The sequence below is a fragment of the Cygnus atratus genome, chromosome 3, assembly GCF_013377495.2.
Source record: "Cygnus atratus isolate AKBS03 ecotype Queensland, Australia chromosome 3, CAtr_DNAZoo_HiC_assembly, whole genome shotgun sequence".
Lineage (NCBI taxonomy): Eukaryota > Metazoa > Chordata > Aves > Anseriformes > Anatidae > Cygnus > Cygnus atratus.
This window is the reverse complement of record NC_066364.1, coordinates 86273207-86296844: the sequence shown is the minus strand read 5'-3', so window position 1 is coordinate 86296844 and position 23638 is coordinate 86273207. Positions and strand designations below refer to the sequence as shown.

General features: G+C 46.2%; 1 protein-coding gene across 1 annotated transcript in view; it reads right to left on the bottom strand.

Moving 5' to 3' along the window:
* Window positions 1-344: 344 nt before the first annotated feature.
* The window catches only part of VIT (vitrin), a 35735-nt gene continuing 12441 nt past the window's right edge, over window positions 345-23638 (bottom strand). Inside the window, exons 7-18 of the mRNA XM_035560368.1 lie at window positions 21788-21997; window positions 21058-21108; window positions 16121-16159; window positions 15970-16026; window positions 15322-15384; window positions 11178-11225; window positions 7057-7119; window positions 5063-5210; window positions 4205-4308; window positions 3451-3677; window positions 1115-1628; window positions 345-523 (exon numbers count right to left, since the gene is read on the bottom strand). Of these exons, the coding sequence (XP_035416261.1) occupies window positions 345-523; window positions 1115-1628; window positions 3451-3677; window positions 4205-4308; window positions 5063-5210; window positions 7057-7119; window positions 11178-11225; window positions 15322-15384; window positions 15970-16026; window positions 16121-16159; window positions 21058-21108; window positions 21788-21997 (1703 nt within the window). The remainder of the gene's footprint in view (window positions 524-1114; window positions 1629-3450; window positions 3678-4204; window positions 4309-5062; window positions 5211-7056; window positions 7120-11177; window positions 11226-15321; window positions 15385-15969; window positions 16027-16120; window positions 16160-21057; window positions 21109-21787; window positions 21998-23638) is intronic.

Genomic DNA, 23638 nt, shown 5'->3' with positions numbered 1-23638 from the left:
ATGTGCTGTGAAACCCTGGAACACAAGCCTGTGTGTGCCCAGAGGTGGGAATCAGATGAGCTGGGGATCTATACCGGAAGCAGCTTTTCCAACACCTCCATTTAATTCCTCCTCTTTCACTATCCATCCAAATCTGAGGTTCTGAAGCCTGCAGGGGGGAAAAAAAAAAAATCAACAGCCTACACAGAGCATTATCATACATAGGGATGCAATCAACTTTGTTAACCGGAAAGTGCCAGAGAAAACCAGTGCTGGTATTTCTTGAGCTCAGGGCTGGCATTACTCTGGTAGCATTTTCTGTGCCTTCATCATGATGCCCAAGGATCCTGCCTTGTTCCACTCCATCAGTTCCGTGGCTGTGAATTAAATTCTGTGCAAATGTTTTGGATGAGTGGATTAACAAATTGGTAGAGGTTGTCAAATTCATCCACGAAGAAGGAATGCTCCTTATCTGGATCTGTTGCAATGGCTTCCAGTTCATCTTGAGCAGCCCAAGCAACGCCAATGGAGTAAGCTATAACTCCTGGAAAGAAACCCAGAGATAAGAATGAGCATAACAGTTTTCATTGCATTAAATTAAATTGGTTAACACCAATACTGCAAACATAGTTACCAGGCCACTAAAAATGGGCAGTGAATTGCGGTACCTTCTCTGTATTAAAGTCGCATCGTCAAATAGGAAGAAAGGCCTGGTTTGTGCATTGGAACACTGCCTGTTGCCAACAGCAAAAAGGCTTAGACAATAGTAAAGCTCTAAATGGGGATCTGAACAACAGCTTCTTGCTCCAATGTCTTACAATAGTGCTGTGAGATGTATGAATATCCTGACTGGAAAGCCAAAGGAGGCTTCATGTGTTACTAAGACAGGAGAAATCTGCAGAGATCTCCTAGGCTTAGCTGCATCTTTTTGTTTCTGTATGATTTTTTTGGAAGTTCCTCATTCAGATAGAGAACAGATGCTGGTCTTGTTTAGAGCTTGATGGGATCCCAGGATGAGGTGCTATGCTTCCTTCCTAAGGGTTCCTCCAGTGTCTCCACATGATAGCAAACTGTGTCTCTCTGACCTGGATAAATGTGGAAGTGTTCAGGAAGAGCAGATAACAGAAGAGCTTACCATTTTGGTGAGCTGCCATGGCTGGCACTCGGACATCATCGTAAGACCTGCCATCTGTAATCAGAATCATGATCTTCCTTTTGTTGGGTTTGGATTTGGTGAACAGTTGCTCAGAGGTGTAGCTGATGGCTGCCCCTGTGCTGGTCCCACCACTCCAGTAACTGATCCTTTTGATAGCACTCAGCACGTCCTGCTTAGTGCTGTACTTGTCGAAGCTGAACTCAAGTCGTTGCTCATACGTGTACTGGACAGCTCCGATGCGGGTGTCGGTGTCCGAAATCTCAAATTCCTTGCTGATGTTGGCTACAAACTGGAGGACAGTGCGGAAATTGCCAGTGCCGACACTGCTGGAGCCGTCGATTACGAAGCCGATGTCGGCTGAATTGAGACACGTCTTGCTGCACACCAGCCGGTCGGTGTCGCAGACCCGCTTCACCAGGGGCTGGACGATCTTGTGTAGGCCAAACCAACTGGGCACGCTGATGGAATAGAAACCGTTTGTTCTGCACACTGCCTGCAAAACACCACAAGTATGAATGCAGCGGAAATTCAGTCCTCCTGCTTCAGCTGGGATTTTAGCTAAACTGTAAATTTAGGCTCCTGGAAAGAGCGATGCTAGAGTCTGAAGTGGCCTCTCCTCCAGTCACCATCTGCTTCCCTGGGAAATGACGTCAATGTAACATCACAGATGCTCGTCTAAGGAGCCAGGTTTTTCTGCCCTTTTTCAAAAAAAGCTGTGGGATGGAGCTGATATTATAGCCGTGAAAGAAGTGTAATAACCAAGTTTGCGACCTGTCAAGCTTTTTTAGATAAGTTATATTGTTTGCAGAGAAAGCATCCAAATCACAGAGGCACTGTTAGCATGGCTCAGCCTGGGAGCCCACGTGTTTGCCAGACGGCAACGTCAGCTCCTACCCTCCCAGGGTCAGGCCAACCAGGAGAGTTGTGCCTGCTGACAGACCGTGCTGCCTTGATCTGAAACTTGGGACTGAAGTTGGTTTCTCCCTGGCTTGCACCCATGTAAGCAGAAAAAAAAGAACAAGCAATGCAAAAAGCGCGTGAAGGTAGAAATATATATATATATATATATATATATATATATATATATATATATATCTTTGTAACTGAATATTTGTAGGGAGCAGATTTGAGGGAAGCTTTTGGAGGATCAGTGAGAAGCAGGTGAGTGCAATTAGGAAGTAGGGGCAGCACAGAGCAGGGGGTGGGGGAAATTGAGCATGTGGGGGTCTGGTGGGCTATTTTAGTGTCACGATGCAGCTGTGTTAGGTCACCATTCCCTCTTTACCTTCCTATCTTGAGTCACCTCTACTACCACTTGTGCTCTCTGGCAGGTTCACAGAGACTTGCTGTTGCTTTGCTTTTTTGAAAAGTAAATGCAAATAAGGCTATAGTCTAATTAAACGCTGACCAGAGACAGTGGAGCCCTCTGGAACAGCCCTGAAACTCATGGAAAATTATTTCATGGCAGAGTAACATGACTCAGACAGGAGTCTGTTTTCTGAAAATAACAGATATCTGCCCTGCTTCCTGAGCTCAGGCAGGTCTGGTACTTGGTAGATGCCTCCTGCCATAACCTTGTGCCAGCTTGTCCTGAGGCACTACTGAGCAGACAACTACCATTAGTGCCAAAAGCAAGTAGTGCAAGGCTTGTGTTCTCTGTTCGTTTGTTTGTTGTTGTTTTGTTTTTCTGCACATGACAGAGATTTGCTCCTTTTCCAAGAGTTCATAGCAGCAGAAATAAATAACCAAGGAAAAATAACCCACATCAGCTCAAGCACGGAAACAAAATGCTTCAGCTATCCAGTGTGACTAACAACTGAGATGTGCCTGTGTGTAGAGTGTCCCAGCCCTGGTATGCGTGGGACCTGCTTGTCAGTGCAGCAAGGGCACAGGGATTCCCAGCCTTTGCCAGGTGGGAGAGGCACAGCAGGAGGTCACAGAAAGCTCAGGCTGTGCTTGTGCTTTGTCATGCTGCTGGACATTCAGAAAGCCTCTTGCCTCAGAATGACTGCAGGTTTGTGCCAACGGGTAGTCAGCAAAGAGCCGTTTGCTCCGTGATGTGCCTCGGACCAGAGCTTTGTTGTCAGACAGTTTGCTGTCTCTCTTAGCAAGTTTCAGAAAGATCCCCTTTCTGGTTTCAGCACTGCTGCCTCTTTGTATGTGAGACATTAAGACAGTGTAAGCCGGACCAGAAGTAACCCTGAGAGGTAAGAAAGCAAGATGTCCTTTGAGAGGGACTGCTTAAGCTCTCTGAATGAAATCACTAGAAAAATGTTAACACCAAACTTCCAGCCAGAGCCCAGCCCAGTAAGTACCTTGTCCACAAAATTTGGCTCGATAACATTCTGCTTCTCATTTTCAGCAGCTGCTTCAATAGTGACAAAGAAAATGTTGATCCCTGATTCCCTGGCCAGCCTGGAGGCCTCCTCCACTCTGTCGGTTGGCCACCCATCCACCATCACCACGACCACGTTGGGCGCTCCACCTCTGTTTCCATTAGCATCCGAAAAGAAGTTTTTGTTAACAAACGAAAGTGCCTTTCCTGGAAAGAAAGAGGAGATTGAGGATGAGTTACAGATCTGGCAGTGCTCTGTCTGGTGATGCCTGACAGTACCTCCAGGGATATGAACAACCTACTCCTGAAATGGTGGACAGAGTGTAGGCCCAAGTGTTAGAGCCATGCTGAGAGCTGGGGAAAGTGGTTTCTGGGGCTGCGTGAGCAAGCAGGGAGGTCACCACTGCTGGTGCCAGCACCTCCTGAACCCTCTTGGCAGCTGTGCTGAGCCCCATTTGCCCCCGCCTGGTGTCCCACAGCGGCTGGAGGTGACCACCAATGCATCAGTGGGATCTGTCCATGAGGAGGAAGGTAGATCCTGGCCACTCGTGATGGACTCGCAGCAGCCTGGACCAAGGAAGGCACATCACAGGCAGAGCGTGTGCTCCAGCCAGCCCTGCCCCAGCACCAGGCCCTGCTGCTCATGGCCTCCACACCCGGTGACGGGGCACAAGCTCGCTTCAGGCCCCGGAGCCCTCCCCAAGCTGAGGCCGTGCACGCAGCCCGTCACATACCAACGTTGGAAAGTCCGCCTTTCTGTGGGATTTTCTCAATGGCGTTTCTTAGGTCCTTAGGGTTGGCATAAGTTTTTAGGTTAAATTCTGTGGAAGGGTCATCACTAGCAGATCAAAAGAAGAAATAAGAAGCAGTTGTCAGCTTTTTTGCCTTACATACAGAAGTACAGGAGTTATAGGAGCTGCCTGTGCTACCTGGCCTGTGAGCAGGCGCGAGGCCTTCAGTATGCACTAGCCCCACAGACGCTGCTGTCGGGGCGCACGCTCCCACCCACCGGTGGTGGGAGTAGCTCTTTCTAGGCCATGCCAGAAGAGAGGGAAGGCAGCAGATGGGGACAAACTGCTCTCTTGAAGCAAGGAGCCCAACAAAATTTGTTAAGGCAAGGTGATGCCATTATCTGGCATGACTGTGCCCTATTGCCTTTGGGTTCCCCCCAAGACAGGGCTGGTCAGCTCACGCGGCTCAGGCTAACACACAGCCACAGTAGAGGCCCCAAGATGGGAGCACCGGCACTGGAACAAAATGCCCCCATGCCATGAATATGAGTGAGAATATAAGCTATCAAGGAGGCCACACTGGTGGGGATTTAGATAGCGTTTCAGCAACAAGCATCTCCAAATGTTATAATTCTTGTTTTGTGGCCATAACGAAACAGAGCTAGGTCTGTAGTCTCTTGCGCATGAATGCATGCTTGCTTGTGCTCATCTCAGCATCTGTTGAAAAGACCATGGTGGGTGTAATTTTGGATCATATTCAACCTTAGGCAGCGGTAGAGGTGAAAAGCTGGATGACCTTGCTGCTCTGCTCTGCCCTGGCCTGTCTGGGTGCAGGTGAGCTAGTGCAGAAGCGGCCCTTACCCATACTGGACGATGCCCATCAGGGGCCCAGCGCTGCCAATGCCAAGGGCTTGAGCCACGTTACCGAGGAACTGCTTCTGGAGCTGGAAGCGGCGTTTACCGATGCTCCAGCTCCCATCCATCAAGAAGGACAAGTCAACCTTGCAACCTGAGGGGAGAGACAAAAGCACGTAAAATGCTTTTGGTCCTTTTTATAGCTGTACTTCCCACAAAGTACAGCTGTACTTCTGCCTGTGTGCATGCAGCACCATTTTTGGGTGCTGCCTCACTCAGCTAAAAGTCCTTCTAGAAAACCTAGGCCTGCACCGAAACGCCTTCTGCTAATGACACAGATGAGCCCGGTCTTTGTGTTTCTGCAAGTGCTGCCTGCAGTGCCTACCAGCCCGCCCCTACTTCTCTGCATGTTAGTGGTGACTCACTTGGCAGCTGGACCGTGACCCGAAGCGGGATCAAACATTTGGCTTAACTAGAGCGCTAACGTTTTCTCCTGCCGTCTGCATCTCTTGATTTCTCTCCGATGGTGCCTCCTACCAATCAGACTCTCCAAAATAGTGTTTTAATCATCAGATAGCCCGAAGGCAACAAAGTGCCGATTGTTCCTACCGCCTTATGCAACTGCCTCCCATCTCATTACTTTCAATTTTTTTCTCCCGTAGCTGTCTGTTTTTCTAATTCTAATAATGCTGAATTATAGAAGCGTGACAGAAAACTGTGTTCTTTCACAGCAGATAGTGAGGCAAGGCTGGGAACTCACAACAAATAATACCTCAATTAACGTGCAAATTTTCCTGAATTTCCTGGCCTTAAAAGGGAAATACATCATGCAATGTATACATGGGAAGTGGAAGTTTCTCAGACAACAGGGGCTGAGCGTGCAGAGATTTACATGCCTGCTCCAACTTAATTCCTGGAGCTGATTCGGATGGCAGGAGTATTCCTGTGCTTGGACATCAGCAGGGCTCTGCAAGACAGCAGCCTACATCTGCTCTGCAGGGAGCTGTCCTGAGCTCTGCTTTCGTGCAGTGAGTTTGGGTCTGCAAGGGCAGATCCTTCCCCTTCTCTCTTCTTCCTTATTTCTGTCCCAGTTTTAGGTGTATTTGACTTTCTTTGGTGGGAAAAAAAATATTAGGAGTATTATGTTGGGCACCTTGGCATATGGGATGTTTGGGCCAGCGTGTAATGTAAAGTCCTTGAGCTGCAAGTGCTGTGAGACTCAGCTGCAGGAGGGTGGGCACGGGAGGCCCTGGGGGCCAGTGGGAGGGTGAGGCCCCCTCCCTAGGGAGGCTTTCTGGGAGGAGGAGGAGGAGGAGGATGACCCCAATTCTTCAATCGCAATTTGCTTTCCCTTTCTCCTTCTCTTCTGGGCCCCATCTCAAGACGAGTTAATGGGCAAACCTGCCTTTGAATTATGAAGAGCTGTGCAAGGTTTGCTTTTTAGAGCAGGGAACAATTCCATCCTCAGACTGAGGGCTGCTTGATGCTCCTTCTGCTTCCCCACCAATACACAGACCCTGTCTCTTTGCTGGGTCCCTTTCTTAGGTGTTTTTTTCCCTCCCACACTCTGCAGCAGGAAGGGTGCCTGTGCCCGCATTGCCAAAGGAGTGCATGGTCAGCAGAGCTTGCCCGTCCATCCCTGGCCGCAGCGCATTGGTTTCCTGTACTCTGCCATTGAAACCCCCCAGAGAATCTGCGTGCCCCGGGACCATGGAGCTGCACTCGCCCCAGAAGAGGGAATGGTGAGCAGCCATCATCTGCCATCCAGGTAAGTCACACCTCGGCTGTGCTCCTGTTCCTACAGAAGCAAAATCTGACTGCGTCTGTCAGAGGGATCGGTGGAGATCGGTCGCCTGTCCTCCTTGGAGGAAAATGCATTCCTTGAGTTTCTTGGGATTCTTCGAAACTTCCCTGTTGCTACTTAATTTGAACACATTCTAGTAACAGGTAATTAACAAAGTAGCATTGCTTAATTATGAAATTAATTCTGATGTACGTACTTGGGTTCCCCTGGGAGGTCGCCTCCAGTGGCTTCGGGTTCAGGTCCTCCTTTGAAGCGAAGCCTAGAGAGATGGAGGGGAGGCTCAGTCAGGGTGTGCCAGGGGCTGTCTGGCTCTGGGGGACAGAGGGGCGTGTGTGCAGGGAGCCCCCAGCCACCGCCCAACACCCTGTGGCCTGAGGCTGGTAAATGTGAGAGGGAACCAAGGACGGGTTGCGCGTCCTGGGAACTTTTCTCTTCCACCTGTGTCACCTCTAGGGTGGCTCCTGGTAAAACAAGAGCCCAGGCACACCTAGAAATGACACTAAAATGTGTCCCAGTGGACAGACAGCTGCGAGCACTGAGCCAGCAAGTGTTTTTTTGGCTGTTTGACTCCCCTCTGTGAGTCAGCCTCCTTGCTGCAAGCAGTGCTGCCACAGCGCCTGCATTTTGCTGGCTGTTTGCAAGGAGCTGCGCAATGCTGGAAGCAGACAAGTGATGGTTTCAGCATGTTGGTTTTCTGCCTGGAGAAGGGGGCATGGGCAACACCACAGCTCACCACGTTACAGTGATGGAAGCAAGGCGAGCCATGGGGCTTCAGGTGCTCCCTGGAGGCTGGGTTAGTTTGGAAAGCACAGAGAAACAGTAAAGGGTGGTGGAGACCTGCAGAAAAGTCATGGGAAACAGTCTCATGGGTTATTAGTGAATTTTAGCTGAGGCCCCAGCTGCAACGTTTGTATGCTACAGCCTTGGGAACATGAGTTTTTGTCTTTGTGAGTTCCTCTGAGTCACAGGGATTTGTGATTTCTGGTTTTAAGGGGTTTGAAAATGCTGAACTTCGCCCATGTCCTGAATGTCTGGGGAGGTGTCTCCAACCATGCAGCATCTCACTCCCAAGCAAAGACAAAAAGCTGTTCCTTTTCACTAGAGCATGGCGAGATTAGAGGGATTTATCTGGGATAATCCTTAAAAGAGGCAGCAATGATCAGACAAGCCCCAAACCAAACACTCGCCAAGGAAGCAGTTTGCCAAAAGAATTATTCTGCAAACTGCATATTGTTTCTATAAAAGGAGTAAGAGGAAGACTTCCTTAAATCTTCATCAACAGGTCAAGGAAAGACTACTGCATTCAGAGAGAGACAGTAGAGAGGTAACTTCAGAAAGAGTGAACTTAATATAGAAAAGAAGTTGAGAAGTTGCAAGGTGCTGCAGGGTTTGTCTCTCCATGGCAGTCAGCCTCCAGCAACCCTAGCATGAGAGCTGTAACAGCTCCTGAGGTCCTGGACCACCTGAGCTGGTTGTTGAAGATCCTAATGACTGAGCTGTAATAATGCAGGGAACATTCAAGAAAATGGGGGGAAATACGAGCTCCAGCTCCCACCAGTTCAACTTCCATTTGCCTGGTTCGTTTGAGAATTTATTAATTGTAAATTGAGGTTGGAGAAAATATTTGGCAAAGAACTCTGGCCAAATAAACCCAGCTCCTGGTCCCTTTGCCTTGCCTAGTAATGTTTGTGTGTGTGTGTGTGTGTGTGTGTGTGTGTATATATATATATATATATATATATAAAGATTGGTCCATCTTTCAAGAGTTGAGGTTATTCTAAATAGAAGTAAATGCTCAATTCTGGGCCCAGAAAAAGACCTGGGTTGACCTAATTCTTCCTTTTGCTGCTCTTAGGTCTGTCCCCTTCCTGCCTTTTGGAGGGGCTGGGGGCAGTGGAGCCGTTTCCACCCAGCAGCCGGTGAGGGTGTAAGGGCCTGTAGGTGTGATGAGGACATGGGCTCCGCACAGTGGGGCAGGCGTGCAAGAGGTGCGTGTGTAAGCACTGCTCCTGCCCGAGGGTCACACTGGATCTTACACAGGATCACACCATGGTTTTTTGGGGTGCTCAGTGCCAGCAGCCCCATGCTCTCTTACGCCAATGAGAGCAAAAGAACTGAGCTGAAGCTGGGAGGAAGGAGAGCAGCTGGCAGTGGCATGGGGCCACTCCGTGGTGCCACTCAGCCCCAGCCACGTGGGGGGCATGGGCTGACAGGAGGCACAGGGTGGTAGGAAGGTGACGGCTCTTTTTGCTGCCAGCACTGGCTGTGACACTTGGAACTGGCATGGAAATCATGGGCAATGTGAAAAAAAACAAAGGAAGAAATGACTTGGAGCTGTGCATAACCTCTCCTTGTTAAGCAGAGGAAAATGACTGTGCTTTTTTCTTTAAAACCCGAAATACTCGGCAGCTTGCCCTTCATGACTGTGTACGCTCCAGCGTGGCCTTTAATCAGGCAGAAATGGGACATTTCCTCAGTAGCAGACCAGTGCCACGCTCCATCTCACAGCGCCCAGCATGTGCCAGCCTGGCACCACGTACGTGCAGCTCCCCGCGCCTGCCTTACTCGAAGAACATAAAGTAGGTGGATTTAGTGCTGTCGTGAGGTTAGATATAAACACGTGCCTTTCACTCTCGCAACCAAGTGGTACGAGGAAGTCAATTCATAGCTATCTGCCCCACACATCTATCTGCACCTGATAAAATCTGCGGTCTGTACCCAGGCGCACAGCTGATGTGATGCCCACGCGTGGGCAGCACGGCTCTTCTCGTTCTTGCCCTTATGAGTGCCGTTACCCGTTCCTAAGGCCGTGGGTCAGCAGGCTGATTTATGCTTTGTTTAACAATAAGGTCACCCGCCAAATAACCTTCCCCACTAATTGGGGATGTGGTCAGTGTCTACGGGCCGCCCTGCTCTGCCGGTCCAATTTAATGTTGTTATTGCCATGGGAATTTCAGCTCAGTGCATGGGCAGCCTACTCCATGCTAATTAAAGTTCCCTTCACTGATTGTCACAGCTGTCCACGCTTATTAAACTTCCCATTCATTTCAGTAAGACAGCAGCGACTAGATGTGCGCCAGAAACCAGTCCTTTGAAGTGACAATCTGAATTCATCAGACTTTATCACACAGGCACTTCAGTTTCTGAGAAACTATTAATACTACATCCCTTCTCCCACACCCAACCTTTCACTACATTTAATGCAATCTGTCATTTGCTGTCTCAAAATGCCCCTCTGTACCACTGGCATTAGCACTGTAGCTTTTTCTAAATAAACACACTGAAGACTTAAGCTCCAACAGATAGAAGTGCATCCTCTCTCTGGCTTAGAGTGCCACTGCTAGAGAAGGGAAATCTGTTCCTCTTTGGGCTGACGCAAATTTTGACTAAACAGCCACCACTGCTGATACTGGATTTGCAAGCTAATGCAAATGGGCAATGCTGCTCATAGCAGCCAGCACGAGGATTAGTCACGCCAGGGCTTTGAAGTAAGCAGAGTGTTCAAGGGAATTATCTTTGCAAGGGCCACCAGCACAGCCCTCTCAACAAAACTGGTGATGGAAAAGACATCTTACACTGGATGGTCCAGCTCCTTGTAAGAATACTTTGTAATAAATTGTCATGTGCTTTGCATAGTCTGCTTTAAATGTTCCCAAGGAAAGGGGTCCCTTAAATATGGTCAATACTGGGACCTGCAGTTGCTAACTGCATCTAGTTAAGAGTTACTCAAGTCTTGTTCCTGTCTCTTGAGCCTGCTACCAATGTGTTTTTTTCTCACTCACCAATAGTTATAAAAATGTTGTCTTCTCCATATTCTCACTTTTTAAGGCTAAAATTATAAATTAAAGCTACATTATAAAATTTCAATAATATTTACTATTTATTCTCAGTTTAAACCACTCAATCCTCATCTGAATGCCTTTCCTTCTTGAGTACATTGGCATCAGAATAATTTGTCAGCTTTTTCACTGATTGCATCTCTAGTCTGCCTTCTGAACTGTGGCATTACCAAAATAACTTATTATTTAGAAATGGATTTCAGCAGCTAGAACCCCTTTCCTGCAGGAGGGCTTTCCAGAGCTCACCTGTTTTGTTCTTGCTTTAGGCAGGAATTTGAGAATGATGAAGGCTCAGAGTAATTTTATCTACTAGGATGTAAACTACATACTTCATTTATCATTTTAAATACTGTAATTACTTCTTAAAATGAGATTGTTATCAGCAGTGTCATGGGCCTGATGAATAGTGTTAGCTTTCCCCATGTGTGACGGAAACCAATTATTCCCAGACTAGTTACTGAATGTCTTAAATATTTACCTGTGTCAAAAAGGCTCAGTCCAGGTTTCCATAAGTCTGTTTCCATTGCTTTCACGCATGAAAGAAAAGACAAAGTGTTACTGAAAATAATGGAATTACTAGAGATTACAAAGCTGTGGCTCAATTTAAAAAGATCAATTCATACAGCGAATCGCCATTAACAAATAGGAGCTAAGGAAATCAGTAAACCTGGAAACCTTTACAGACACATTTCAAGCCATATTTAACAGCCTCACGTCACTGCCTCCAAAGCACTCATCTTTTTTATGAGTTTAAATATGCCTCTTCAAATCTATTTTGGTTTTGTTCCTCTACACTGACACTGAGGCAGTATACTGACTTCAGTATCCTTTTGCTTGGCCTAGATTGTTTCCCACTGAAAATCTGCATGTGTCTCCCACCTACTGATCTCCGTATCAGTAGAAACCCAAAGAAGGCATCTAAGTCATGTTTGCAGCCTATCAGGCACGGAAAAACTCCATCGGAGCTGATGATTTCATTAATAAACCCCAAAGTGTCTCTGTTCTTGGAACCTGCTGAAGAACTTTTCCAAGAAGTGATGTTTCCCTGACTAGACTGTCAGCTGATGTACTCTGAACTAGAGCCAGTGGGTGAACCACGCGTAGGTTTGGGGAAAAAATAAATGAGTAAAGGAGCTGTGGGCTTGCCAGTGTCCTCCAGCCTAGTGAAGCACTGACCTTGCCATGACATTGTCAAGCCGGTGAGGAGCTATCAGGTTCTTTGGGAGGGAAATTCGCTGCATGAGTGAGATCGCTGAATAAGACACGTGCCCTCCCTTCAGATAGGAGGAACCTCTGATGTGTTTCATGGCTAAGGTGATTTTTCCAGGCCCCCTTCCCTCCTCATGCTGAGTGAGCACTGTTTAGACACACTATGATGAATGTGTAAAACTGAGAAAGCGAAAGGCTGAGAAGTCAGTCATGATACAGACAGAAGTTTTGCTGTGATTTCACTTAGGAGGAGAAGTAGGCTAAAGGAAGGACAGGTGTGGGTAACAGAAGGAAAGATGCGAGGACTATTCCTACTTTATCATCCACCTGGGCAGGATTACTGGCCAGAATTCTGTACATCCCTGAGGAGAGTCATGAGCACTGAGTGGAGATAGGGGTGGTGGCTGTGGAGGAGGACAACCCTATCCGCAGCAAAGGTCTGGTGCTTATTTGTTACCAGTGGCCAACATGTTTCCTGACTTCTGTCACTGAGAACAATGGATTTCAGTGAAGCCATCTTGTGAGAAGACAATCTCAAAAAGTTTGATTCATTCTCAGAGAGGGCCAACAAGTGTCCAACGGCTGATAAAAGAAGATTTTTATGAAGCCAGTTCTCAGCCTGACTGGCTCAAAAAAAAAGAAAAAAAGGCCAAAGAGCAAATCTAGAATGAACAAACAAACAAACACTTCCTGAGCCTTCTTTACAAACACACTGCTGTGAGTTTCAGGGAGAAAAAGTGCAGGAACTGCCCTGCACATGAAATGAGCATAGGAGCTGTGCAAACATCTGCCCTTGTAAGCAGGGAAGTGAACTGAAGGATGCAGAGCAAGGGAACATGCCTGTCCTGTGAATCACAGGCTTGCTTCTGCTGCCAGCTCATAGCCAAGGGCTACCCTCGGTGCAAGGCTGTGTGGCTGCAGCACAGGCTCTTCAAGCTTACCTGACTTTAACCTCAGAAAAGACAGATGGTTTTCAGTAACTTCAGGAAAAGACTGCTTTTTGTCAGTGAGAATAATGCTGGACTTCTAGATCTACTCTTCTCAAGAACTAGTTTGACTCAGACAACTGTGGGTCCTTCCAAATCCCTATGAGGGAGAGCTGTCTATGGCTTCTTTGAGCAGCCTTCTCATGGCTCACGTCCTTTGAAAACTTTCTGTGGTGAGAAGACCTTAATAAAGAAAAGCAGTAGTTAAGTGCCAAGGATTTGGGGTAGCTGGCTGCAAACATGAAGAATGCACTAATTTCTGAGCGATACGTAAATCTAGGCAAAAGCTCTGTTCTTGGATGTAGTCCTAGACACATCACAAAGCAAGCTCTCAATGAAATGTGCATTGGAAGGAAAATGAGTATTCTTTTAAGTTGCTAAGGCCTTTTTTTTTCCCTTGATGCCTATAAGAATCAAGGGTTTATTTTTAAAATACTACAAGACTGATACATATATATATTTAATAATTGTATAATTGTCTTGGAAAAAAAATCTGGGCTAGGTGAGCACAGGATAGCAAGAGAGTTGATGTGTAATATCAAGAGCTTCTTAAGAACAGGTAGGGAGAAGCTGAGCAGATGAATGGTGTGTCAGGATGGGCGTTTTCAAAGCAAACCTTTTTGCTAACCTGAGCTGGAGAGAGGAAGTTCCTCGACAGCTTGGCCAAACCCACAGACCCAGTCACTGTTGTTTGCTGACCAGCATGTGCTCGATTCACAGAATCAAGAAAAACAACTCTCCTTTCCAAGAAAGCAAGGAGTTGTCCAGGAATTTCCCTTTGATCGTGAGAGAAATTGGCTGCTTGGAAGCAACGCTGAAGCAACAGTGAAGTAACACTGAAGCAACTGCGTGGAAGAGCTGCCAGAACCTGGGCTGAAAAAAATAAAGATCAGGACTCATGGGGAATACAGCAAGTGTATGTTTATGGGTTTTTCCTTCTTGTTCTGTGATTGAGAAAACAGAATAATTCCTGATGGGAAATTTGTGCTTGAAATCATCTTGGGGGGATCTTAAGATGCCTTAAGCAGGTATGTTTGGTGGGGGTCAAACTCTGACTTTTATTTAAACATGCCTCAGCGCTGCATTCCCCTGCTTCTCTGGCAAAGATTTGGCTAGACGGAGGACTAGCCAGCACATCCTTTGGTCCAGATCATAGGGCTCCTCCCATTTCTGTCCCATCAGTAGGGCAGTTCTACCATCCCAGGCGCTCTCTCCCCTGTAGATGGTGTCATGTAATTAGCGCATTTTTGTGACTGACACCTTTGCAGGCAACATATTTGTTCTGCTGTTCTGTACAGGCACATATCTGTTTCCCTTCTGAAGGTGGGCACTGGATTTTTGACAAGGGCAAAGAAGATTGGGGGAGGGCAACAAATGTGAGATTAGTAAAAGAAAATGGCTGTGCCACTGGTATAGCAAAAAAAGAATATGAGAAAGACAATTATGGATGGAATCCAGAGGGAAGAGGCTGAGACTGAAACAAGGAGCAGCAGTGTAAAAGCAAGATTAACAATAATCTCAGGAGGGGCAGGAGTTTTAAATTTTAAATAGGTTGTAACTAGGTCAACTACAGGCTGTTGTTTTGATGGAGAGACTGCTGGGCAAGCTCACCCTAGCCTCTACTACTCAGGAAGCGCTACTGCATGAGGATGTCCTTGAGCCGTACTGTCAGAACCCTTGGCTCTGCCCTGTTGCAGTTCTCCTCCCGCACCTCCCAGATCTCACCAAAGCTGTCAAGGCCCCAGGTGCAGCCCCAGGCCTCGCAGCCTCTCCCTCCCCAGGGCATTTAGCTGCCTGTGCTCTGGTCCTTCTCCCTGCTCTGGCTGCTCTTGGATAAAAGCCACCCCTCAGAAGCTCTGCTATCCCATCGAAGCAGAGCTGGTGTTTGCATGTGAACCGAGTGCTCTGGAGCCACGTGAAGTTGTCGGCAGCCATCCAGAGCACCCACTGAAAGGGCTGCTTGCTGATGAAGCAGCTGGTGAATTGCACAGCCAGGGAAGAAGGAAAGCATAGATGATGTCTCTCCCCTCAGTGTTAAAGGCAATCTCTATGTTGCAATCAGCCTGGAGGCTCCCAGGAATAACAGGAACAGAACAAAATTTAGCTTGATCATAGACCTGATAGGCTGCACAGGGCTGGGATTTTGTTCCTCATTTTGACTAACAAATAAAGAGAACTGCAAACACTGTGGTAGATGTTGATTCCCACGGCCTGAAACAACAGCTCGCCAGTGACATAGCTGTCCTTTGCCTTCTTGTTCTGGAAGCTGCTAGTTGGTATTCAGTGCAGGAGGCTCACCCTGGTGCTTCTCCAGCACACACGGAAACCATCTGCAGAGCTGCCTATGCTAATTAGCTTGTGGACTAATTTGGGGTTACTAAAACCATGAAAGCGAGCAGAAAACCTGCTCCTAGCAGTCTGGCTCACCTAGGTGGGCTGGAGACCCAGCAGGCCTCCGGAAAGCAGCAACAGGCTCTTGGCGCTGAATACCTGTGTGGTTTGAGAGAGAGCGTGAGGTTAGATGTCAGCTGGCCAGGAGAGAGAAGCAGGACCACCAGGAATATGGGGGCCCAAAATTATCTTTCTGTACATGTTTTCAAACAAAATGGAAAAGGAAAATGGAAACTAAGGATTAAAAAAAAAAAAAAAAAAGCTGAAGAATTTAAAAGCTTAAGGAGGGTGGCAAAAGCAGAAGAAAGGACTCAATGTTAGCAGGTGCCGTAGTTCTCCTGTGCAGTGGAGCAATGGGCACTGGATCCAGAGATGCTGTCCGTGCTCAGGGGCTGGAAACTGAAAGAACTTGTCTCCTCACAGGGTCAGAGCGATGGACCCCAAACTTCCACAGGCACAAAGTTCGCCTGTCATTTTGTAACAGCAAATTTTTTAAAAGACCCATGTAAATGGGTTTAGGGTATTGTTCTGGGAACAAAGCTAGGTTTAATTATTCCCATTACTTTATTTTTATTTTTTTAAGGAAGTTACACTATTGTCATGCAATAACGACCGTGATATCTGCTCAGTAGATGCAAGTGGTGGAACCAGCTACAAGGAGAAATCAGAGAAGTGATTGCTTACCTGTATTGGGTCGTAAAATATTTTTGTTACTTGCAGATGTGGAAGTGCCCCTGAATGCTTTGAAAATATTGTATTGGTTAGTACATGTAACCAAAAGACAAAATGTTCTAGTAATAAAAAAAATGCTAGTTATTAGTAGTAGAATACATACCTGTATTCAGTCCTCTTCCTTGTGCAGCCTGAACCTGTCCTGTAGACATCAAAATGTAGAAGTGTCATTTGTACCATGTTTGGTGCAGGACTACTGCTACCTGGGATTTTCAAAGTTTCATTTTATAGCTATCAGAGTTCATATATAGAGAGTTTTCATTAATATCCTTTCTGAGGTGTTAACACTATACATTTTAAGGCAGTTTAAAAAAAACTTGCTCTGTCACATACATTAATTAACATTCAGTTATGAATATTACTTATAAATGTATTTGGTCTATATTTAACGTGTTTGTAGTTAATGTTGTGATTTACTGACCTTTCTAAGTGTCCTTAACTCAATTGCTCACGCTTACTTGGTTTTATTCTATTTCAGTACTATCCAGTTGTGCAGGCTGTGTGAGGAAGGTTAAAAACAAAACAACATCCAGACCAGATACTATTCTTCCTGCAGAGAGCTTACCATGTGAGACAAGAGATGGTGAGTGCAACCAGGCAGACTGCAAATAATGAAACAGTGATAAAAATAACGTGGGAGAATTCGTGTGTCTGAAGTGTCTTCATCACTGTCTATACAAAATGCTTTTTTAAGGTGATTGGGTTAATACATTAAATTCCCATTGTTCAAAAATACTGAAGGCTCAAAATGCTTGCAGAAGATCATGTCTTCAATCATGCTTTTCTTCTCATTACTTATTCTTATGAAGTTTGTTAACAAACTTACACCTTAACATTCCAAAACCTGCTGAAATTAGTGGGAATGTTTCCCTGACTTCTGTGAACACTGGGTGGGGGCCTGCGAGATATTTTTCTCAATAAAATATCATAAATGAGACCATTTTGAATGGTTGTCTCAGAAAACTGGAACAGGTGCTCCCTGGGGACTTGATATTGCAAAATTAGTGACAGCAAATAGTTTGTGCATGACCCAATCTCAAATCTTCACAAGCCAATGGAAGTCCTTTGATGGGATTTTTACAAGCTGTGCTGAGAGACCTTCCAAACTCCGGAAGCCAAAGAGATCCTGTTTTAGTAAATTGCAGGCTCATCTGCCAGACTTTTGAACTCTGTAGGCTTCTAGCTCTGGCTCCAGGTGATCTGCAGCTAGCAGAGGCTGCCTTTTCAGGTTCTGGAGAGGAAGGTCTGCTTATGCAGCAGCGTTGTACAGAGGTGGGCATGCTTTCCACACCCAAGATGGGTACATGCCAAAGAGCTGAAAGAAAACTAACTTTGAGCCTGAGAGCATGTCTTGGTTTGGGTTTGTCACAGCTGAGCTTGAATGTCTATGTAACACCATTTACAAGGTTAGTAGAAACAGAGTACAAGAGGGTAAGAAAGAGATCAGCTCAGAAGTGTTGTGTGCCACAGTTTTTGCTTAGTGCCTCCACACCCTTGAGCAGCCTGGCTTGCCTTCTTCGCTCCTTTGGGTGTTGCTGGGCCCGCGGGGCTGTTTGCTCTTGTTGTGCCACCCCAAGGCATCCCTGCAATATGCTGGTTTCTGCTGGGAGGAGCATTGTGGTGGTAGAGGGGAAAAGTGGTAATCATGTTTCCAGGGCCTACAAGGGTTGTTCTTCCTTTGATTTGGAAAGCCAGAGAGTCTGTGGCATGAAATTGTGTGTCTGTTAAAGCAGTGCTCTGTGCAAGCCAAAGGCTGAGCAACAAGTTGAACTGGGGACAGGCAGTAACCAAGTGATCGCAAGAAATAGGCCAAAAAATAAAAGCAGTGGAGTAGAGAAACCTTTTAAACACCCCGATTAGAGATGTTCCATTTCAGATCAATGCTGTGGTGGTAAACAGCAAGAATGGCTGTACATAATGTATGGCTAACAGGGCAAGGAATGAACATGCAAGGGAAATCCAAGACCAGCTCTGGAAACAGTGCTGGTCAGGGCTGGGATCAGCAAAATGCAGCCATGCTGGGGAAGAGCTCTGATCTGCCACAGAGGCTGATCCCAGCCATGGTTGGAAGCAAGTCAGTAGTGAGTGGGAGGCATGGAGGCAGGAAAGGATGGCAGGGTAGCAGAGAGAATTGCATTTTGGGGTGGTCCTTACAAATGATGGAAACTCATGTGAAAAGGTGAGCAACTACTCTGTGCAAATAACACAAATGCACTCTGCAACTTGGTCAGCCCCCTTGGTGGGCTGAGCAGTCAGAGTTTACCTGGGGGGAAAGGCAGCATCCAAACCCAAGCTCTAGCTGTTCCACCTAGTGTCCAGATGGAGCTCTTATCCCCCTTATCCTGTGCTTCCCTTTTCCTATATGTATGAACCTTGATGTTTTCGCACTGTTGGTTGAGAGCTTTCAGTGCTTTCTATACTGCTTTCAGTGATGTTGTCTTTCCCTTTTTTTCTTTTCTTTCTACTCTTACTACTACAATAAGTCACAGCTGGGGATGAAAGCACAGCAGTGTACAGTGGTAGGCAGCTTGGGGTCACTGGCTTAAAAGAGATGCAATGGTTGAACTGAGCTGGAGCGCACGGCAGGCACTCGCTGCCTGATGTGGAGGTGCCAGCTCAGTGCTTCAGTCTGGCATGGAAGATGGGGACATGACTGTGATCACAGTGTTCACAGAAGCACTGGATTTATAACCAATCCTTATCTAGGGGTCTAAGCAGCTGTGCAGGAAAGGATTGCTTGAAGAGCTGGGACAGGAGAGGGCAAGTGTGTTCATGGCCCCTGCGAGCATGCTGGGTTAACTGCTGTTGGAAAGAGGCAGAAGCTGTTGTTGTACCAGAGCACAGCTGAAATTTGAGTTGTGCCCAGAGCAGAAGAGGCTTTGTATCCACTTTCAAAACCCATTGCTATTGCTAGTTCCTCCTCAGGATATTCCTGTGCTGCATACTGCACTGGTGAGTGCTGCACTCTTTAGTAGGGCAGGTAAGGAGGATAACCTGTCAAATGCCATGCTAGATACATTGGTGTTTTTTCATTTAGCAGTTTTGCCACATTGAAGTCTTTAATGCAGGAGTCCTCTGATGGAGCAGTCTCAGAAATTTTGGTGATTCCACATCTTTGACAAAAACAGGAGATAAAGGGGAAAAAAGAGGAAGAGCTAGGATGGAGTTCTGCCCCTGCTCCAATGCCCTAAGCTGCGAGTCCTGCTTTGCTTTTGCCCCTGTGAACTTTTGCCAGTACCAGTGGCTGGAAATGAAAACACCTTAGCTAACAGCAGACACAGCTGTTCTCCTTCTGACTGTGCTCTGTTTTAACATTATTTACTTCTGAAGTGTCTTTTGCAGGTGAACTGTGAATGCCCTGTGAGAAGTAGGTCTGCAAATCCCTGTGAGCCAAGATGTACAGGAGAACATTTGACTCCGTTTGGTCAAGCCAAACTCTGGTTATGCCCAAGGGCAACATCAGAAACTTCAGTTTGAATTACAGGAGTGAGTTCAAAAGACTCCTCAGACAGACAAAACTGATTAACTGCTTCATGTGTGGTTATAGCTTCAAAAGTAGATATGTACTTTTTGTTTGTTTTGGTTTTATTTGTTTGTTTTCAACAAGGTGTTCTCCTTCAGAATCAAGAAGAGATCAGGATAATTCAGGAAGCCAGATGCTGAGCAGTGACTTGCTGGACATGGTCTTAGAAATGAAGTCCGTGAAGTCAGAAGTAGGTCTCCACAATTTCAGTGTTATCAAAACTTCACCCTCAACACATATCTCTTACTGACTGGGTAATCTCAGATGGGTTTTTCTAATTGTCAGTAAAAGACAGTAATGTCCTCTTTTTTGCTCAGCCTGAGGGAACATGAAATAGTAAAGAGCAACAAGTAGGTCCAGGTTTACAGGCACATTAGGTACCGAATGATGCAGTTTCTCACTGGGACTAATCTGCTTTGAATTGTGTTAGCACTTCTGTTAATCTTGCCATACACATACTTGCACACTTGATGCAGTAAGATTAACCCCCATATCGTGGAGCAGGGCAGGAGCATGGTCTGTTGGTCTGGATGTGCAGGGTCCCTTGTTCTTAGCCCTCCAAGCAGGAGGGAATTGATGAAGGGGGATGCTCATGGTGCGGGCAGGCTTTCTAGGCAGATGTAGTAAGGTAGGAGACTTCTGGGCTCGCAGCTGAATTTGATTTAATGATGCTTTCCCTCAAGACCTGAATTGGCCAGAAGATGCCTGTCATGTGCTTTGGCTCTGACTTACTCGGCTGCAGGGATGGCCAGTTAGGTGTGTGAGAGCAGAACCAAGCTCAAGGCACTCAGAAATCGCAACAGAGTATAAAACCTCCCAGCTCCCTTTCATTCAAAAGCAATCATATCTTCATACTCAGAAACTTGCAAACAATTGAAAATGTTCTCCTTTCCTTGACTGCACAGCTGATGTGCTTTCCCACATTGTATGGGAAATCTCCTCTACATGTTTGCATTGCAGCCTGTGGCTGGAATGGAAGCAGACTTCTGGGTGAAGATACAGAGCTCTGAACAGCCGCCACTCTGTTGTCAAAAACACAAGTGGCATGCCAGGAATAACATCACATTTATGCCAGGCTCAGGACCACAGCCTAAGGTTTCCAAAAGAGCATTGGTCTAACTTAAGTCAGCATTTCAGAGCTCTCAGCCCTAAGTTCAGACAGCAATGCAGCCATCTGTATTATATATCTTACAACTAAATGAGATTTTCCTTTAAGAGAGTAAGACAGAAGGAAGCAATAGGCAAATACAATCCAAACAGCACAAGCTTTATCTCAAGTGTTGCAAAATCCAGCATTTTGCAAGGCTGAAATATGCAGCTATTTGCTAGAAAGGCTTCCCCAGAGGTATGGGTGATCAGCATCTCTGACAATCAGGCCAAGCATCTATTTTTGAGTTTAAATCCAGCTTGTATTCAACCACTGACTTTGCTGAGGCTTGAAAGGTTATTGGATCATTGCTACCTTAAAACACATTTTATTGAATGCCTTGTGGCACATACTTCTTCACCGTACTCACTTGATGCTGCAGCTGCCACAGATGAGTATGCTGGGTGGACACTGCTAGAACCTGAAAATAAGATATTTTGATTTTCAGCTATTGAGCCATAATAAACTGCATTTTTTTATTTTTTTTTTTACTACTAATAAATATAGGGGAGAAGAAAAGACTAGGGAAAACCAGGTGTGCAAAAATCATGAGGATAATTCCATCACAGTGTTTTTATCTTTGAAATCTAAGAGCTGTTACAGAAAATACATTATAACTTTCATTTATTGAAAGTTATCACAGAATTAAATCTAAAATGAGTCTTGAGCTATTTGTTGAGCACTTAGTCCAGACATATGAATCAAGGAAATATTTGTTGACTACTGCAATTGAAAATTATCACAGCGTTTGGAGATGGAGAGCTTCTTCCTACATGAATCAGTTTAGATGCCAGTATATTATATGCAAAGATAAGGACTAACCATAATTGCTGTGCTTATTGCGGATGAACTCTTATCTTGGAGAATCTACACATGTTTATGTGAGGCACACTGATTTTGCATGTGTCTCAAATGCTGTACAGCTCTGACTCCAGCTCATCTGCTGGAATTAATTTCTTTATCCACTCCGCATGTCTGCATTGAACTGCTGAATTCATGATCTACTGAATAATGGTATGTTCAACTGCCTGCCTTGTTCCTTTAATTCTAGCAGAAGTGTTGGTCAGGAGGAAAGCAATGCAAACATCCGTGCTACTGACCTATATCTCTGACCCTGTGCTGCAGTCCAGGTTGAGACTTGGCTGCAGCTGCAGCTGTCGTGGTTCTGGTTGTTGCAGGTGTTGTGGTTGGCTTTGGTGTTGTGGTGATAGGATCTGTGGTCGTGCTTGTTGGGGTTGGGGTTGTGGTGGCCAGTTGTATAGTTGGTGTCGGTACCGGCGATGTCTGATCTACCTTGCGGCCTGTGTCCCCTGTAGGAACATCGACACAATCACCCTATGAAGTTCTATGTGACACACATGGAAACATCATTAGTAACGCTCCCTCTTTAAGACAACCAAGTCACTGGTGTTTTCCTCAGGGTGTCTACAAGCATCCTCATCTGTGGACCTCATGCCATGCATGCCTGTTTGATGCTGTCTAGAGGTGCTGACAGCAGCCTGTCATAGCATTAGTGTTTCCTCTACACTTTCTCTGTTTTAAACAGGAAAACCTCGCTGCCTGACAGATGCCTCAGTCCTATGCAGTGGTTCAAACAGCCAGTTGCAGTTTCTGTTTTGCCATCATCTTTTCTCAGTGTAATTAAGCTGTTAGAAAGTCCATATAAATGGAAATCAACTGACATCTGGTAATAAAAGATGGCAATTTTGAGTCATAGACCAGAATAAAATATGCATTGCCTACTGCATCACTGAAATGCTCTTGGCAGAAAGACAGCTTTTAGGGGAGGGTGATTCAGGAGCGGGTCAGGGCAGGAGCAGCAGGCATAAGGGCTTTGGCTGAGGGACACGGAGGAGAGCACCGCCTGGGAGGTGCTGATTTCATCTCACTTTGACTCAGCTCACTTAAAATGTATCATCTGTCGTGAGAACAGACAATTCTAGTTGCAAAAATGTGCATACTAAATAGCATTATACAAAGTTTTTAGCATGTTTACAGTCCTTTCAAATTGTTATCTTAGAAAGGAGCCTTTCCTGTTATCTTTTCAATCTATCTACCAAAAACCACCCTAGAATATATTCCATGTTCACCTCAGTCTTGCTCCTCTCCTCCCTGCCCGTATCCCTGGGGACGGCCTGACAGGCTGTGTGCACTGAAAGGGAATGGTGTGCCTTTATTCAGTCTATTCATTGCTGCACAGCACAAGCTTGCATTTTATTGCTGGATGTTCTCCTTTTGGAAAGCACCATCATGAAGCTGTCTGGTGGATTAATTACCACGTAATGCTAGCCAGTGAAAAACTCAGACCTCAGACAGTTTTAATGGGATAATGCTGAAAGAGAGCTCAGAAGAAAAACAAAACAACTCAACTGAAAAATCAGCATGAATGGCTCTCTTTGGGCTGAGCAGTGCCCTGCTCCACACTGCCGCACTAAAAGCAAGAAGACAGAGGGCACAGTGATTCTTCCCATGCGATGTGGTGCTGCAGAAGCCAGGAGCGGGCATGCCAGCTCTCTATAACCTAGGCTGCATGGAGCAAGGAAGCTGCAATCTAACAGTATAGCAGAAAACCCTGGGCCAAGGAAGCAGCATAGTAAGAGCAGAGTGAAGATGTTGCCTTGGCACTTGTTGGCTGGGTTTTTGCTGGAGTCTGGGACACAAGAGAGGAGCTCCCAAGGGCTAGCTGTTCCCAGTGCTCCCACAGGCAGGGTGCCCACCTCCCTCACAGGATCTTCACAGGGTTTGAAGGGCACATGTCCTGCAGAGGAAACTACTGAGAGGTGTAATGGAGGTTTTTGAAGTTTGTGACACTTGAACTCACCCAAAGCACAGGCAGAAATTAAACTGTGAGGCTGCCCTCTCTGCTCTGAGTTGTCTCGTGCCCTTCAGGCAGCGGTTGCAGGCACTCACATAATGGGGTCACTTCAGAGGGAAAGAGGCTGTGGAGTGGA